The 18,408-nt window shown below is 55.4% G+C and overlaps 1 protein-coding gene across 4 annotated transcripts in view; it reads left to right on the forward strand.

Moving 5' to 3' along the window:
- The window catches only part of NFIC (nuclear factor I C), a 61,417-nt gene that overhangs the window by 18,445 nt on the left and 24,564 nt on the right, over window positions 1-18,408 (forward strand). For all 4 annotated transcript variants that reach the window (XM_089905684.1, XM_022557656.2, XM_022557660.2 and 1 more), the window contains exon 3: window positions 17,700-17,771. In XM_089905684.1, coding sequence (XP_089761810.1) covers window positions 17,700-17,771 — 72 coding nt within the window. The remainder of the gene's footprint in view (window positions 1-17,699; window positions 17,772-18,408) is intronic.

Consider the following 18,408-nt stretch of genomic DNA (forward strand, 5'->3'; position numbering starts at 1 on the left):
AGACCCAGAGAGGTTAACACACCAACCTGAGGTCACACAGCTAAAAGGTAGCATCTGGATTCAAACCCAGGTCTGAGGGCAGATCTGAGGGCCTACAACGGTCCCCTGGGAAGGGGCTGTCTGGGGTGTGTCAGGGACCTCCCCCAGAATGTCCCAGGATCCCTCCTTTGGGCCTAGAGGATTTTGGTGCTGGTGAGTGGATGCCAGGTTCAGCTGGATCAAGGAGCACATTTGGGGGCTGCAGCCTGGCCGGGACCCGGTGAGGGGGGTGGCTAGCCTCAAACCCTCGACATGGGGAAACCAGGAAGGCGAGAGATGCAGCCAAGGTCACGTGTTCCCTTTCAGTCTCTGTCTCTGGATCTCTTTTTCCATCTCTTTGTCTCTCTCAGCCCCTGTCTCTGCCCAGCCCCAGTCTCTCCTGGTCTAGGCCAGTCTCCTCCCCTCACCGCCTCCGGGCAGCCTGTGGGCTGCCCGGAGGTGGCAACAGCAGCTGAATGGGCCCCTTGTTCCTGACCACACCCTCCCCTTAGGGTCACCCCGGGACGAGCTCCGGCAGCCTGCTGTCTTAAAGAGCCAGCGCCCAGAGAGAGGGGAAAAGAGGGGGCCGCTTCACTCCCAAGCTCCACCCCCCAGCCTCCCAAGGATGGAGGAACTGAAGTGCATACATGCGGGGGAGCACCGCACCTGGACATCCCAGCCCCATGTGATCAGACGGTGGCCCTGGGGCTGTGTGTGCATGGTGGGGCTTGGGTTTCATCTGGGACAAATTCCTTCTCCTGTCTTGGCCGCCGTTGTTTCCCCATCTGTATCTGCAGCTCCTTGTGCCCACCCGGGGGGGGGGGGTCGTTGGGCAGATAGAATAGTATCTGGGCCAGGTTTGGTACACAGTCAGCGCTCTTCTGTGCCCATTGTGCAATTATGTAGCCCCATTTTACGGAGGAGCTGAGCGGTAAGGCTCTGGCTGAGGCTACGCAGCCCAGATTTCACCCAACTCTGCCACCTCCACCCTCCGCTCGGGGCTGTGAAGCTTCACGTTGCCGGCTTTCCGTCTCTGGGCCTCAGTTTCCCCTTCAGAGCAATGGGAACCGCCCCTGCCCACTTTCAGGCTAGAAGCCTTTCACTTCTCCCGCCCTGAGGATGCTGTGGCTGGGAGTTCCGGGCATCCCCCAGATAGGAGCCAACCCAGAGGGCCTTGAACGGGGCTGCACCCAGTAGCCACTCTGGGAGGCCTCGGCGCTCCTGTGCCCCAGGCCGGCCCCACAGACAGCCCGGGACAGGTTGCTGCCGGATGGACAAGCCTGTTCCCTGCTTCCTTATGTAACCAGGTTATGCAAGGGCAGCTGGCCTGCTTACATAAGGGGAGGCCGGGCCAGCCCCAGCTGGGGAGGGGGAAGCTCTTAAAGGGGCTGGTGTCTCCCAAGGCTCCCCTCCAGGGCCCTGTGCCGACCCACGGAGGGGAGCCTTATAAACTCTGGCCGATTCTGTACTTAACAGCGCCATCGTTATTATTATTGCTGTTGATGTTGTTTATCGTCACTCTGTTCTTTCCCAGGAGGCACAAAGCCCACACTCTGCTTCTGACCCTTGGCTAGTCCCTTTTCTCCCTGAGCCTTAGTTTCCCCATCTGGGCCAGGTGGGTGGTGTCAGTGAAGGAAGGCAGTGGGGCGTAACGGGGGTGCTGGCCCTACTACCTGCTCGCTGTGTGACCTCAGGCAAATGGCGATCCTCTCTGGGCCTCGGTTTCCCCATCTGTAAACTATGCTTGCCTCTCTAGGTTACTGAGGGGGAAATGAATTCAGACATGCGAAGGGTTAAGATGGCATCGAGCACACACTCAGCCAGTACAACTTCTTGGTAGTCAATAAATATTTATTAAGCGCTTACTGTGTGCCAAGCCCTGTACTGCGAACAAGACAGACAAAAATCCAGGCCTTGCGGGGCTCACAGTCTGGTGGGGGAGATGGACAAAAAACAAGTTCGTGATAAGGGCTACTGAGAAAAAGAAAGAAAGGCAAGGAATAGAGAGTGGTGGGCTATTTGGGGAGGGACTGTCTGAGGACTTGACATTTGAGCTGAGACCTGAGGGTGAAGAGGAAGCAGTTGTGTGAAGAAGTGGGGAAGGGCACCTTAGGCAGAGGGCACAGCCTATGCAAAGGCCCTTGGGCAGGACCTGGTGTGTTGGAGGAACAGCCAGGTGGCCCTAGCGGCTGGAGCAGAGTGAGGGAGGGGGATAGAGGGACGAGGGGAGGGCAGGGAGGGGACTTGGGCTTTTACACCTAGGGAGGTGGGAGCCCTGGAGGGCTGTGGGCAGAGGAGGGGCGGGGCCTGACTCAGGTGCTCACAGGCGCCCTCTGGCCACTGTGGGGAGGACAGACTGGGGGGGGGGGGCGAGGGTGGGAGTTGAGAGACCAGGGCTGAGGCCACCGCATGGTTCAGGCTTAGGCGGGCGACAGTGGGGGCCAGCCAGGCAGAGGCTGATTCCAGAAGCGTGAGAATTCAGTGGCAGTGGTCAGCCTGGGTGGAGCAGGACAGTGCACGTTGGTCACCTGGATTACGGGGCCCCTTCGGAGGCTGGCGCTGGCCCCCTTGCCTCCTGCTTGGACTTAGGCAGGGAAAGGAGGGTCGGGCAAGCGCAGGGCCATCGGTCACACCCAGGGCCCCTCCTGGAGTCAGGACGTCGTTTGCGGGCAAGCTGGGGTAGGGCTCTGGTGCCTGGGTGGCCCGCGGGGCTCTGGGCGGGCTGCGCGGGCAACTGCCAGGTGCCCAGCCCCAAGCTGGGTGTTCCACCTGCATGGCTGCATTGTTCCCGTTTTTATTCCCCATCTCGCCAGGTGAGCTTGGGCTGGCATCTGCCCCGCCCTGCACCTCAGTTTCCTCATCTGTGAAATGGGAATGATCATCTGTAACTGCTCGGTGGGTTCCAGGAGCACTGGTACACAGTAGGTGCCCATTCAGTGATCAGCAGCAATAGTGCAGGAGGCTTGGGAGTGAGGGAGCCCCCCGGCATGGGAGGCAGGCATGTGGAGACCCACGATACTCACCGAGATGGGCCACTGGGCAACTGAGTCCCCGTGACTGAGCCCCTGTTTTGTCCCTGCAAAATGGGACCACCGTCACAGAACCCCTGTGACACCTGGTCAAAGGCCAGCACAGAAAGGCATGTAGGCTGCTATCACACTGTCCCAGCCCCGTGTGACACCTGGGGAAACTGAGATCCAGAGAGAATAGGGGTGCTTAGCCTACAGTCACACAGCCAATCGGGCAAGGAGATGCCCCTGGAACAGATGGCCTGGCTTCAAGCCATTCAGAGGGCCTCAGTTTCCAAATCCATGAAATAGGCACACTGCGGGGGTCAGTAGGAATTACTGGACACCCAGGAAGAGGCTGCAAGGATTTATCTGGCTAGTCTAGACACCTTCTTCCTGGGGTACTGGCATGACCTATGGGGGGGGGGGTCTTTGGTCTCCCCCCATCCCCCTAACCCAGTTCCCCTTAGGTGCTGGCTGAGGAGGAGATTCCTGGAGGCTCCTGGGTTAGCTGGGGCCCTTCTGGCCAAGGAGGGGGCAGTAGGAGCCAAGGCCCCTCTGCCTGGAAACTGCAGCCCTGTCTGGTTGGAGCAGGCCTGTCCTCCTCTGCCCTGTAGAAGGGCTGGAGCTGGACAGTCTGGCCCACCCCAGACAGACAGGGCTGTCTGTCTTTTCTGCATACCTACCATGTGCCTGCCTAGCCTCTGCCAGACCCAGACACGTTCAGTGAGGCAGCAGGTGGTGCGGCCAAGTCTCTCTGGTCGAGTCCCAGCTTCGTGCACTTGGCCCAATTGCCTAACCTCCCTGAGGCCTCCTCTGCCCCTCTGTAAATCTGTATGTAGCTCCTAGGATTATATGTAGCTCCTGGCAATATAAGCACTCAATAAATGGAAGTTATGATTATTATTATAATTTTCATACACTGTTCTCTCTCCCTACAAGCCCCTTCTGTGCCTGGCAAACTCCTACTCAGACATCAAGGCCCCAGCTCCAATGTCCCCTCCTCCAGGAAGTCCTCCTGGGCCCCCAGGCCAGGTTTCTGTTATTTTCTTGGGTTCCTCCTGCCCAGAGGTCCTGCCCTCTGATATCCAGGACCTGGAGCAGTTGGGTGGGCTTCCCAAAAGAGGATTTCTGCTGATCCTCAAAGAATGAAGGGGGCCTGAGATAGGCAATGCTTAGGTGATATTCTATACCCCGCCCTCTGCCTGTTGTAGAAATCCCTTGTATCACCACTGGTTGGAGTCCACGCCCTTAAACCTAGTCTTTTCCTCTGAATATCCCCCAGTTTTCCCAACATTCCTCAGATCTCTTTGTCTGACAAGCATTTATTTTGCACCTGTTGTATGCCAGGCCCTATCAGGATCATCCCAATTATTCATGCAACAGGCATGTATCAGGTGCTGTGTGCCAGGCTCTGCTGGAATAATCGCACTCACTTGTCTGCAAACATCTGTCGACTGCCAGCTATGTGTAAGCATTGCTTGAGCACCGACTGCATGCCAGGCTCTGGGAAGAGAGGAAGCCCAAGGGAGAAGAAAAGTCTCCCACTAACCCTCCCTCCAGGCTTGGGCCCTCGAGTCTCCACCCTCCTCCTGCATTCCAGGCAGCTGGTTAAAAATGTGGGCGCTGGAACCAGAGTAACCGAGTCCCCATCCGCTTGTCCACTCACTGGCGGGAGACCTGGGGCGAGCCCCTTCCCATCTGTGACCCCCTCTGTAAAACGGAGCGCCCAGCATTCTGCTTGCAGCTCAAAACCTACTTTCTGCAGAGAAGGAAACTGAGGTACTAAGCAGGCAGGCTCCCTAGAAACCCCTCCGGGCAACACTGGGAGGGAACCCATCTTAGCCCAGAGAGGGGCAGGGCTGGCCCGAGGGCACATAGCTCCAGTTGGGACCCTGCCCTGCTCTGGAGCCCTCCCCTTGGTGCCCACCTCCCTGGCCTGGCTGCCAGCCTCCGGCCTTCCCCCCACCCCACCCCCGACTCCCGCGGGGCTGCCGCGTTGGTGACGCAGCCGGAGAAACTTCAGAAGGAAGGGAAGCTGGGAGGGGCCGGGCTCCTCGGCAGACCCTGGCTGGCCGGCCGGGTGCCCCCACCCCGTCCCTGGCAGGGGGGATGCTGCGGGCTTCCGCCGCCTCCATCCACCGCGTGGCCGCAGACGGCTTCCGGGGCCGCGTCGCCTCTTGTGGCCACACGTGAGCGCTTAGCCCGTGGGCACATGTGGCTCCCCGGCTCCCAGCCCCCAACCCACGCCCCCCCCACCCCGGCCGGGCTGCCAGGGAGGCAGGCCGAGGCCTTGGCTTGGCTGCTGGCAAAGCCAAGAATTTGCTCCAAATGTAAACAGCGAGTTATTTTAAGTCTGCCCCCCTCCCCGGGTGGCGCTGACACATTTGACATTGGAGGGGACCGGGAGGGGGGAGGGGGGGCCGAGGTTGCGCGTGTGGGTATTTTTAACCTTGTTTTTCACATCCTTGGTGCCACCCGGAGTCTGGTTTGTGCCGAGCGGCGGCGGTAGTGGGGAGCACGGGGTTCGGGTGGCAGCGGGCGGGCGCCTCCCCCCGCCTGGCACGGCAGCCGCCCTCCTGGCACAAGTGCCTTTAACCCGCGCAGGCCGCCCCAGCCCACCCCCCCCAACCACGGCCGCCCCCTCCACCCCACCCCACCCCACCCCGGGAGGGGAGCCTGGGCTCCAGGCCCCGCCAGCCCGCTCCTCCCGCGCCTACAAAATGGCCGCCAAGGCCAGAGAAGCATCTGGAAGCCGGGAGGGAGCGTTGAGAAAATGGCCGCCAGAGCGCTGATGTCATCGGTGGCGTGGCCGCCAACAGCGGCCGGGGTGGGACGAGTCCCGGCCTGCAGGCCTCAGAGTGGGCCCCGCGGCCTATGGGGGCCTCCCCGCCGGCTTTTCGGCCCGGACGCCCCCAAACCACCTGTGCCAAAGCCCCCCTGGAGCCCGCGGACGCCCCGAGTTCAGCCCAAGGCCGCGCGCTCACCGCCCGGGCCTGCGCTGGGGCCGGCGGGGGGCGGTGGACGGCCGCTGCCCTGACCCGCTGGCCCGAGGTGTCCACCAGTGCCCGGCAGGGCCCGCAGCCAGGCCGCGGAACAGGCGGGGGCGAGAGCCAGGCCGGGTGGGAAGAAAAAAGAAACTTTTCTTTGAAAGTGATTCCGAAGCAGGTTGGCTGGGGCCCAGGCGGCCGGCGGCAGGGCAGAGGGAGATGGAAAGTGTGGTCCAGACTCGAGGAACGCGGCGGGTCAGGAAGGACAAGGCGGGGGAGGCCCGGGCGGGGGCCGGCGTCGGGGAGGTCACCCCGGCCGTGGCCTTCTGCCTCTCGGCCCTGACGCCTTATCCAGATTTCCCCCGGGGGCGGATGAAGGTCGTGAACGTCAAGCATCTTGCTTTTTTCCCTTGGATTTGTCCAAACAGCCCCTGGAAGAGTGTCGCCTGGGGGTTTTAGATCGTGTGTACCAGGATGTGGAGGCTCAGAGAAGGAACGTACTTTTGCTGAGGTCACACAGCATTGGTGAGACTGACATCCAGTTCTCGTGATTGCTGGCCTTGGGGGCCTGCGGTCTTGAGCCTGCAGGGGCAGGATGGGGCGTCTCCAGGGAGAGTCAGGGTTTGTACTGGAATTGCTTGAAGCCCAGGGCAATTTCCATCCTGGTCCTCCTGCTACACTACCAGGGAAGTCCAAGTTCAGTCTAGCCCGAAGCCTTCGTGCTGTGACTCAACTCCTGGCCCTCCTCAAGATGACCAGGAGGAAGCCTTGACGATGAACCTCATGCGGCAGAACTTTGTGTCTGTTTTGTTCGTTGCTGTGTCCCTGGATCCGAGGACAGGGCCTGGTACACAGTTCGTGCTCAATACATGTGTTAAGTGAAAGAATCATCGTTTCCCCTTATGCTTGGGTTTGCACAGACAGTCATATGGGATGGGGGTAGAGACTCAGGACACAAAACAGGTTGTAACATAGCTGGACATACGCGGGAATCCCTTGTCACACTTCTTAGAAGGGATACGAGGACATGAAACCCAGATTTCCAGAGCGTCAAGCCCAGGTCCTGTGGACACATAATCCCCCCCCGCCTTGGTCTCTTGGGCAAGAGAGGGAGCTAGACCAGGCAGGCATTTGCAGGAAAGGCATTCCAGGCAGGGAACAGCATGTGCAAAGGCCCTGGGGCAGGACTCTGCCTGGCATGTTGGAGGAACAGTGAGGAGGCCCGTGTGGCTGTAACAGAGTGAGTCAGTGGGAGAGAGGGAGGAGGGGAGGGCAGGGAGGGGACGGGGCAGGTCGTGCAGGGCCTTGGGGAGGACTTGTGACTTTCATACGTTTAAAGACCCAGACTCAGTCCAGTGTGATGAGAGCTAGGACAACGTTTGCACAAGGGGCCAGGGGAGGGTGTTCCAGAGAAGGAGATGTTAGAACCGGGCTTGGAGAGATGGTTGGAGTTTGCCTGAGAGCGAGAGGGGCAGGGAAGGTTCATGGCAAGAGCGAGAAGGATGAAGGCCAGGGTCGCGTGTACGGTATGGCCTTCCAGGACAGAGAAAGTTGAACCTCAGCTGGCGATGTTTAAAAATGGCCGGTGACACTGGGGAGCTGGGAATTCCAGGGCCTGGCTTTGGGTCTCTCTCTAGCTGGCTGGCGTTGGGAGGCGGACGTGGCAGCAAGGCAGAGCCAGCTACATTTGGAAGCCCGCTGAGGTTGGAAGAGAAATCCTGCGGGCAAGCTCACCGTGGCAGCCGAGGCGGGCCCAGCGGATGCACCGCTGGGCCCCAGTGGGAACCCTAGGCTCTCCCGTATCCCGCCAGGTTTAAACAAGTGCGATTATGGTACCAGCAAGTCCTGTCCTTTGTAAATCCCAAAGATAAATTAAATATGACCCCTCTGTACACCCCAGGCCATCACCCTGGGCCAGGCTGTTATGCCCACCGGGATGTTTGCCCACCCCTCCCCGTGGACTTCCAGCCTCTGAGAGTCCAGAATTCACTCAGCAGCCAGACTTTTTTAATGTGTGTGTGTGTGTGTGTGTGTGTGTGTGTGCGCGCGCGCGTGCGCGCACTTTATTATGGTAAAATATATATAATATAAAATTCACCGTCTTAACCATTTTTAAGCGCACAGCTCGGTGGCATTAAGTACATTCACACTGTCATGCAACCATCCCCACCATCCATCCCTAGAACTTTCTCATCTTCCCAAACTGAAACTCTGTCCCCATTAAACACTCCCCAGCCCCTCCCCCAGGCCCTGGCCCCCACCATCTACTTCCTGTCTCTATGGATTTGAGTCTTCTAGGGACCTCCTGTGAGTGGAATCAGTCAGTATTTGTCCTTCTGTGTCTGGTTTATCTCACTGAGCATCATGTCCTCAAGGTTCATCCATGCTGTAACGAGTGTCAGAATTTCCTTCCTTTTTAAGGCTGAGTAATATTCCACTATAGGGATGGACCACATTTTGTGTATCCGTCACCTGTTGTTGGATATTTGGGGTGTTTCCGCCTTTTGGCTACTATGAATCATGCTGCTGTGAACATGGGTGGGCAAGTATCTGTTTTCAATTCTTTTGGGCGTATACGTAGGCGTGGGTCACGTTGGTGATTCTATGTTTAACTTTGGAGGGACCGCCAAGCCATTTTCCGCTATGGCTGCACCATTTTACATTCCCGTCAGCCGTGCACGAAGGTTCCAATTTCTCCACACCCTCATCACCAGAGACGTTTTAAAATGTAACATAGATCATCGCCCTTGAGACTAAAACCCAAGCTTCCCACGCGGCCCACGGGGCCCTGAGTGGTCTCATGTCTCCCCGCTCTGTGTACGTGCTGGGGCCACGTGCTCTCTCTGTTCCCCAAACATCCCATGTTTGTTCCTGCCCCGGGGCCTTTGCACTTGCTGTGCCATCTGCCCTCAGCTCTCCCCATGGCTGGCTCCGTCCCATCCCTAGGCCCTTGGAGAGGTTTCTCCTGACTTTTCCGTCAAAAGTCACCTCCCCCACCCCCAGCCACTGTCTGTCCTCTCACCCAGTTTCATTGCCTCGGTGGAACTTAGAACCACCGAAATTATCTCGGGCTCCTTCTGTCGGCTCGTTTCCTGTCTGTCTCCCCCGCCTTGGCTCCCTGCCATTTCCCCAGTGCCTGGCAAGTGGTAGGTGGTCGGTAAACATCTGGGACATGAATGCCGGGGCGGTGCCTGGATCTCCCAGTTAGGAACTGCGGGAGCCTCAGCAACCAGGATGGAGGGAGTTGTCTGGTGCAAAGGGGGCGGGTGCTCTGGGCCGGGAAGGGCTGGACCGGAGGCCACGGCGGCGCCTTTGTCATGGGCTGGGACAGACCAAATTTGGGCTCGTGGCCACGGACAGGAAAGAACAGTTTGTACACTCCGTCAATGGGATCCAGTTTACATTTCTATTGTCGGTATGGTCATGTGTTTGTTTGAGGGAAAGGCCACAGGCGGTGGTGACGTTCAGGCTGCCTGTGAACACCCGGCGGACCTGGGAAGTCGAGAAAACTGGTCCCAGGCCAAACCAGGGTGTCACTTGAAATACAGCCGCTGTCCGGGGCCAGTCTCACTTATACTAGCATGAGTGTGGTTAGCTGTGCTTCATGCATCGTGCTGGAGAGCCTTGTGTGTGTATTGGAAAAAAAGACCTTTCAGGAAGGTCCTGGCGTGAGGGGAGACTGTGAGCCACATAGATACAGAAGGAACCGTGTTGTGGGCAGAGGAAACCACATGTGCAAAGGTCCTGGGGCAGGACCAGGCATGGTGTTTTGGAGGAACAGTGAGGACGCCCATGTGGCTGGAGCAGAGTGAGCAAGGGGGAGAGAGGGAGGAGGGGAGGGCAGGGAGGGGACGGGGCAGGCCGTGCAGGTCCCTGTGGGCCACGGGGAGGACTTGGGCTTTTACCCGCAGGGAAGTGGGAGCCCTGGAGGGCTGTGGGCAGAGGGGGGACAAAGGTCCTTTAACTTCTGAGTTTGGAAAAATGCTGTCACCCAAACAGTATTTATCCCTTTGTGATGGGCCCCTCCCCTCCCGGGGCTCCTCTGATTTCAACCTCACACTCGTATAAAGTAAGGCAACAATGGAGAAAGCCCACTTTACAGACATGGAAGCAACCTAAATGCCCATCAATGGAGGAATGGATAAAGAAGATGTGGTGCATATATACAATGGAATATCACTCAGCCATAAAAAAAGAATGAAATAATGCCATTTGTAGCAACATGGATGGAGATTCTCATACTAAGTGAAGTGAGCCAGACAAAGACAAATGTCATACGCTATCACTCACATGTGGAATCTAATTTTAAAAATGATATAAATGAACTTATTTACAAAACAGAAACAGACTCAAAGATCTCAAGAACGAACTTATGGCTACCAAAGGGGAAATGTGGTGGGGAGGGATAAATTAGGAGGTTGGGATTAACATACACATACTACTATGTATAAAAGGCTCAGAGGGGAGAGAGGCCTGACTAGTCCCAGGTCACACCCCGGGTTGTGCCAGGGCTGGGGCTTCAGCCCAGGTTTCAGGGTATGACTCCAGCTTCTAAAAGATGCCGCAAGTTCATATGAGTTTGGAACCTGGAGCCTCTTCTTCATGACCCCAATGCATTTGAAAGACTTTGATTTTGAAGAGTCCAACAGCTGCCCTGAGAAACCCGCAGCGATGCTCATGCTTTTTGACCATGAACCCCATGCTCGGGTGGAGTCTGCAGACACCCCCAAGGCACACCCATAGAAAATCCCCTACTCGGCAGCTGAGAGCGTGCATTTTGGTTCCGTGGTCCTGCTCTGGCCTGTTCATGTTTTCCTCGTGCGGTCGGGAATGTATTCTGGGCAGCACAAAGCACCAAGTCGAACGCCTGATCTAAGCAGGGCTGCAGAAAGCCACGTATTCAGGGATGGGCAGTGGGGGATCTGGGGGACAGCGACCAGGTCAGGAAAGAACTCATTAACAGGCAAACGTTTTAAAGCCCGTGATCGACATGATATAAAATTCAATAAGACATTCAAGAATGTTCCCCCCCTTTTTAAAAGTAAATCTTATTGGAGTCTAGTTGATTTACAGTGTTGCATTAGTTTCAGGTGTACAGCAAAGTGATTCAGTTATACAAATACATATATTGATTCTTTTTCAGATTCTTTACCCATATATAGATTATTACAGAATATTGAGTATAGTTTCCTGTGCTATACAGTAGGTCCTTGTTGGTTATCTATTTTATACATAGTAGTATGTGTATGTTAATCCCAACCTCCTAATTTATCCCTCCCCACCACATTTCCCCTTTGGTAGCCATAAGTTCGTTCTCGAGATCTTTGAGTCTGTTTCTGTTTTGTAAATAAGTTCATTTATATCATTTCTAAAATTAGATTCCACATGTGAGTGATAGCGTATGACATTTGTCTTTGTCTGGCTCACTTCACTTAGTATGAGAATCTCCATCCACGTTGCTGCAAATGGCATTACTTCATTCTTTTTTATGGCTGAGTGATATTCCATTGTATAGACGCGCCGCATCTTCTTTGTCCATTCCTCCACTCATGGGCATTTAGGTGGCTCCCGTGTCCTGGCTACTGTGAATAGTGTTGCAGTGAACACTGGGGTGCATGTGTCTTTTCGAACTATGGTTTTCTTGGATATACTTTTGAGAGGAGCAGATAAAACCTGGTCGGCCCATCAGCTTTCCTTGCTGTATGGCCTTGGGTAGCTTACTTACCCTCTCTGGGTAACCCATGGTTGTCAGCCTCGATCCAGGATTGCTGGAGGGTGTTAGACAAAACTGTTAAATGCGTAGCCTGACATCTGGTGTTCCGTAAGCTGTCTGTGCTTCGCAGTTACCATTATTATTGTTGTTATTGCTGTTATTATTATCATCATCCCATATCTTCTCACTGTATACCTCAGCTCCCACCTCAGTGAGGCGGAGGTGCTCTGAAACTTCCCTGGCCTGTGCGTCAGGGTCTGGGGCCTCTGCTCCCATGGACAGTAGGGTCTGGGGGCTCTGCTTCCATGGGGTGCTTTTCAGCCTAAGTGGAACAGAGATATGCAAACAATTTATCTGCCCCCAGCTGTCCCCAGCACCACCATTAGTGACAGAAGGGACCTTTGGCAAAAGCAGAGCAGCAGGGGACCCCCAGCTGGGGCCTTTATCTGACTGGTCAGACAACAGCGTCCAAACACAGCGGGTCACTCCAAACCACTGATAAGAAAGGAGTCCTGGAGTTGGGGCAGGACCAACTGAGCCCCCTCCAAGGGCCCACTGGACACCTCCTAGTCAAAAGCACAGGACCGGACTGTGAGGCCTTGGGGTGTCTGGGGGTTGATCCCAGGCCCATCGGTGCCACCTGGTGCTGCCTGAGTTTGAATATGTCGCCTGCCTCTCTCTGTGCCTCAGTTTCCCCATCTGGAAAATGGGGATGATAATCGCATATCCCTCTTGGGGGAGTTTCGAAGATTAGATGAGTCAGTGGAGGGGAAACTTGTAGCTCAACATAGTCAAAGGAGTGACTCACCACGTATTAACTATTGGAATGTACCAGTTCACACGGTGTGACCTTGACGACCCTCCCAGGAGCTCCAGTCACAGCCGCTCACTCACCAGGGGCTGCCACTCACATCTCTGGGTTGGATGGCCTCCCTTGCACCTGGCACAGCCTGGAATTGTACTCCTGGTTTATTTGCTTACTTCTTCATTGCCTGTCACTCCACCATTAGGATGTCAGTGCCGCGAAGGCAGGGAGTTGTGTCCATCTTGGTTGCTGCTGTGTGTTAGACACATGGCACCCTGGAGGTGCTCAGCAATCAGTTTGCCAAGTGATCAAAGGAGAGAAGTAAACGGTAGTGCAGTTCAGCTCTAATTTATGGGTGAGGAAATGGAGGCTCAGAGATGTCAAAAGTACTTGCACAAGGACACACAGCAGAGGTTGGCAGACTTTCAGTGAAGTGAATGCCTTAGACCTGGTAGGTCACCTGCAGTTTCTGCTGCATACTCTTCTTTCTCTTTTGACAGCCCTTTAACATTGTACAAGACCCTTTTCTTTCATTATTGCCTCCCCCTAAAGAGCCCTTTTAGAGGGTTTTTTTCCCTAATCTCTGCACCTCATGAAATTTTAATAGCACAGGTATATTATATATCTATTTATATACTGTATCTATATCTATTTATCTATGTTTTATAAATAAAAAGAGCAAAAAATTTTAGCCCCCTCCATCGCTCCAAGAACCAATTTTTGCCCCTACTGAGAACGGATGGATCTGGAACAGAGTCCCTCCGCCTCAGCACTGCTTACATTGGGGGCCGGATGACTCCGTGGGGCTATCCCAGACCAGCCTCCCTGTCCCCGCCCCCTCAAGGCCAGGAGCCCCCCAGTCGTGACAAACACAGATATCCCCAGACATCGCCTTGGGGTGCAGGATCACCCCAGTTAGGAACCTCCGCGCCAGGCAGACAATTTCTTTGAATTGACATCAGCTTTGGGATATAGACTCCCTGAGCCGGTCCTCAGTTTACCACCCTCATCAGTTGGGTAAATTGAATCAGATGGCGCTGTGGAGCTCCTAACACAGTAAAAACTCAGCAAATGAAAGCTGCCCATTTGGGGCCTGGGGCATCTTGGGGCATTGGACATTAGCTGGCCTTTAGCATTATACACTCTGGGTCCATCTGTTCAGACCGAAGGAAGGTCCATTTTAGGACCGGGCCTCTAGATGGGAGGAGGAAGAATTATCGGTGTCCTCTTTGTTTTTTTTTCCTTGATTTTTCATGGAAACATCCAGAGAAGCTCAGCCCGATAGAACTTTGTGTGGTGATGGTGGGCATATTCGGTGCCGTCCAGTTCGGTCGCCACCAGCCACGTGTGCCTGTCGAGTATTGAAAGGTGACTGGTGCGGCTGAAGTCCTGAAACTTTAATTTCAATTTAGCCAATTTAAATTTCAAGTTGCATGTGACTCGGGGCTCCCGTACTGGACAGCTCCAGAAGACAGGGTTTCCAGGAGCCAAATGACAGGCAGGTGGTCAGCAGGTGGGTGAGAAATAGTTCACGGTTTTAGAGGTGATTAAAGATAAGATGGCAGGGACTTCCCTGGCAGTCCAGCATTAAGACTCTGTGCTCCCACTGCAGGGGGTGGGGTTCAGTCCCTGGTCGGGGAACTAAGATCCCACATGGCCTGCGGCATGGCCAGTAAGATGGCACAATAAAAAGGAAGGAGATTCTGACACCTGCTACAACATGGATGAACCTTGAGGACACGATGCTCAGTGAGAGAAGCCAGACACAGAAGGACACACAGTGTGTGATTCCACTCACAGGGGGTCCCCAGAGGAGTCACATCCACAGAGACAGGAAGTAGATGATGGGGGCCAAGGGCTGGGGGAGGGGTGGGGAGTCAGTGTTTCATGGGGACAGAGTTTCAGTTTGGGAAGATGAGAAAGTTCTGGAGGTGATGGTGGGGATGGTCACAAGATACTATGAATGTACTCAACGCCACTAAACTGTACACTTAGAAATGGTTAAATGGTAAAGTTTATGTTGTGTATATTTCAACACAATCTAAAAATCAAATTAAAACAAGTTTTAATGAGATGGCCTATAATTACAGCATCATATTATTTAGAAACTACACTTATTTAAATTTAAAAAGAACTACCAGGAGTATAGGAGAAAAAAGAGAGAGAGCTTCTTCAGCCCAATAAAGGGATCTGCAGAAACCACAGCTAACATTATTCTTAGTGGTGAGAGACCGAATGGGTTCCCCCTAAGATCAGAAGCAAGATGAGGACACCTGCTCTCACCACTTCCGGTCAACAGGGTTCTGGAAGTCCTAGTCAGTGCGATAAACCAAGAAACAGAAATCAGAGGCATACAGATTAGGAAGAAAGAAATACAACTTGCCCTATTTGCAAGCGACATGATGGTTTTCGTAGAAAATCCCAAAGAATCTACCAGAAAAAGAAAAAGACTCTTAGAACTAATATGTGAGTTCAGCAAGGTTGCAGAATACAAGATTAACACCCCCAAACCAATCGCATTTGTAAATGCTAGCAATGATCAATTAGAAACCAAAATTAAAAACACACTCTCATTTACGATTGCTGCCCAAACCTACCATGTATTGAATGTCAACTTGGCACCAACCCTTTTACACTTGTTATTTACTGACTTGGAGACCCAACAAACCCTGGGAAGTGAGTTTTATTATAGTCCCATTTTGCAGATGAGGAAACTGAATCTCAAACAGGTGATATGGCTGGGCTGAGGTCAAGAGCAGTGAATAAGGGCTCCAGACTAGAGCCAGCCATAGCCTAGGGCCATGGCTTTCAAGGTAAAGTAATAGCACCCAAGACAGAAACAGCAAGGAGATAGCAATAATAGTAATAAAACCCTCCTTCCAGTTGGTGAAGTGCTTACTACATGTCAGCCACTGTTGGGGGCCCTTGATTGCATTCATTATCACCTTTTCCCTCCCGAACAGCCTCTGAGGGAGATTCTGTAATTGTGCCCATTTCACAGATGCGGGGAGTCAGGCACAGAGAGATGAGGGGTGGCGTCTGAGGCCCACAGCCTGGGCTGCCTGGTTCCAAAGCATAAGCACACAGGCAGCGCTCAAGAAACATCCCCCTTCTCGGGTAGGCCCCTGAGTGCCAGCCGGGCACTGTTGCCCGCTGAGTGCGTGTGGGTGCTGGTTCCGGAAGAGGGTCTGTGCCCAAGGCCTGGAGCCCGACAGCTGGCTGCCCGAGCTGGGCCCTTCCCAACCCAGTGGCCACCCGTGCCCAGCCATGTGGCCATCCAAGCAGGACGGGCCGGCTCCAAGGGGCCGCTGGCTGCCCGAGCCCGGGAGTGGCCACAGGGCGTGGGGCCGAGCCGGGCACAGCCCTCTCACCACTGCCCAGCCTGCCCAGCCTAGTCGGCCACGCAGGGGCTGCTCAGCCCAGCCAAGGAGGGCTGCCTGCATCCGCTCCTATCGTGGATGGGGAAACTGAGGCAGGTGGGGCCGCTCCTGTGCTGTTTACAGCATCTCTGGGTCTTGCCCGCAAGTAGGTGCTCAGCGCACAGCGTGTGCAAAGGCAAAAGCGCGATGCCAGGCAGACGGCGAGGGCCCAGTGACTGTTGTGCGAAGTGTCATCATTATTATTATCCCCAAAGCAACCCTGGGTGCACTGAGGCCCCAGCAGGGGAAGTGACCCCCGCCCCCGGGACCACGTGTCCTTGGAGGTTCCCAGAGCTGGGATGGGAACGCGCGCGTCTCATCGCAGAATCCAGACAGCTCACGCAAGTGCCTGCTGGATGTCGGGACGTAAGCACTAGCTACCGAATTAAAACAACAAGGGGCAGGGGAATTCCCTGGCGGTCCAGGAGTTAAGACTCTGCCCTTCCACCGCAGCGGACACGGGTTCGATCCCTGGTCAGGGAACTAAGATCCCGCAAGCGGTGCGGACAAAAAATAAAATGATACACTACTGTGTAAAAAAACAACAGCAAGGGGTGTGGGGCGGGGCACTTTTTCGTCATTCTAACCCTCCCTTTTCCTTGTGTACAAAATGGGTACACTAACAATGCCAGGTTTGTGGCTCTCTTCACGATTTAAGGGAAAGTATGAAATGAGAACAAGAAAAAACATCTGTGGTCATGTTAGGGACTTAAAAATAACAGTAATAATAATAACGGGGTGGATGTCACCATGGATCTAGAGTTCATATGTATCAGCTCCTTGCCACCTCCTGGCAACCCAGCCAGGCCTGTGAGATGCTTTCGCACATTTGAAAGAGAAAACTCTGAGGCTCAGGGAGGTTAAGCGATTTGCCTAAGGTCACACAGCAATTAGCTCTGGGCCTTGGAGTGTGGCAGGTGGGAGGGGCCTGATTCTCTTTCTCTGGCATTTGATGGTGATTCCCGCCACCTTTGTCCTTGACCTGAGAGACAAATGGGGGAGGGGGGCTAGGGGTCCTGTCTGGCTGGGCTTGTCCATTTCCTCTCCCCCGCAGTCTGGGGTGGAGGGTGTGAGGGCTGCAGAGGGGCCTGGCTCTACTCGCCCTCCATCTAGGCCTCCGGAGCCAATAACGCTGAGCTCAGCGTCTGTCTGCTTCACCCGGCTGCCAAGGAGCCTGATTATTTTTAGATAAGATGGAGGGGCGGGCGCCGGGGTGGGAGGGAGCCCCCAAGCCCGGCGGGTGGGGCCGGAAATGTCACAGCTGCAGAAATATGCCCCTCGGCCCCCTCTCCGGGGATCCTGAGTGGCAACCCAAGACCACAGGCTGGGCCCCCAGGACTCGGAAGGCAGAGGCGGTGGGGAGGGGGCCCGAGGGGCCAGGGACTCACCTCTCTGGCCCTCTGTTTTCCCGTCTGTGAAATGGGCATGAGAGTTCCCACCTCATATGGCAGAGGCAGGATTAAATGAGTTATCCTCACTTGACAGATGAGGAAACTGAGGCTCAGAGAGCACTTCCCCACGACTGAGCCCGCCCCTCCACTCGGGTTCTCGCCATGGTTCAGGACACAGGCAGGCTGGCGCTTAGTGACCTCAGACGTCCATGACCCCCTGGGGCAGCAGCCAGGGAGGGGGCCATGCCATGCTCCAGACCACGGCGCTGGCCCAGCCTAGCACTGGGCTGATGTCTCCTCCCCTCCTGAGTGGGGGTCCCTGCGATGTCACAACTCCCCCTCCCTGTCTTTGCAGATGCAGAGCAAAGTGGCAGTCCCCGGGCGGGGATGGGCTCCGACCAGGAGGACAGCAAGCCCATCACACTGGGTGAGTCTGGAGGTGGCGGGGTGGAGGGCACGGGCCCATCCCCATCTTTTATTTAGGAATCGTTTCCGGAGCGCCCCCTGTGGGTTCTGTGTGGTCCTGCGTGAGCACCTGAGTCACTCCTCCCAGCCATGCTATGGAGTAGGTGCTGCAGTTGTTCCATTTTGCAGAGGCAGGGACTGAGGTCTGGAGACGAATATGGGCCTTCCCAGGGGCATCCAGGGAGCTGGGGTTGGAACCCCCGACCCTGAGCTCCAGCGTCTGGGCTCTGAGGTGCTCCCCCCATTGGGAGAGGCCCTGGTGGGCCCTGCAGTCTCATGGGACATTGAGTGGATGAGTAGGACAACTCAGTTCTGTGTTGCGGGTGTGGGAGCAGAGCCAGAAGGACAGAGAGGATTTGGAAGCTTCAGAGTCCCTGCTTCTACTCTGGCTCCCTGACTACTCCCTCCCACAGTCTGTCCTCCTGAAGTGGTCAGAGGGTACCCGTGAGCACCTGAGTCAGGCCCCGCCCATCCTCTGCCCACAGCCCTCCAGGGTCCCACCTCCCGGGGGTAAAAGCCCAAGTCCTCCTGCCCTCCCCTCCTCCCCTCCTCCCTCTCCCCCCCCTCGCTCACTCTGTTCCGGACACACAAGCCTCCTC

The sequence above is a fragment of the Delphinapterus leucas genome, unplaced genomic scaffold (assembly GCF_059928025.1).
Source record: "Delphinapterus leucas isolate spDelLeu-1000000601 "Yukka" unplaced genomic scaffold, BTC_Dleu_Yukka2 spDelLeu_asBTCV2_sq25, whole genome shotgun sequence".
Taxonomy (NCBI): Eukaryota; Metazoa; Chordata; class Mammalia; order Artiodactyla; family Monodontidae; genus Delphinapterus; species Delphinapterus leucas.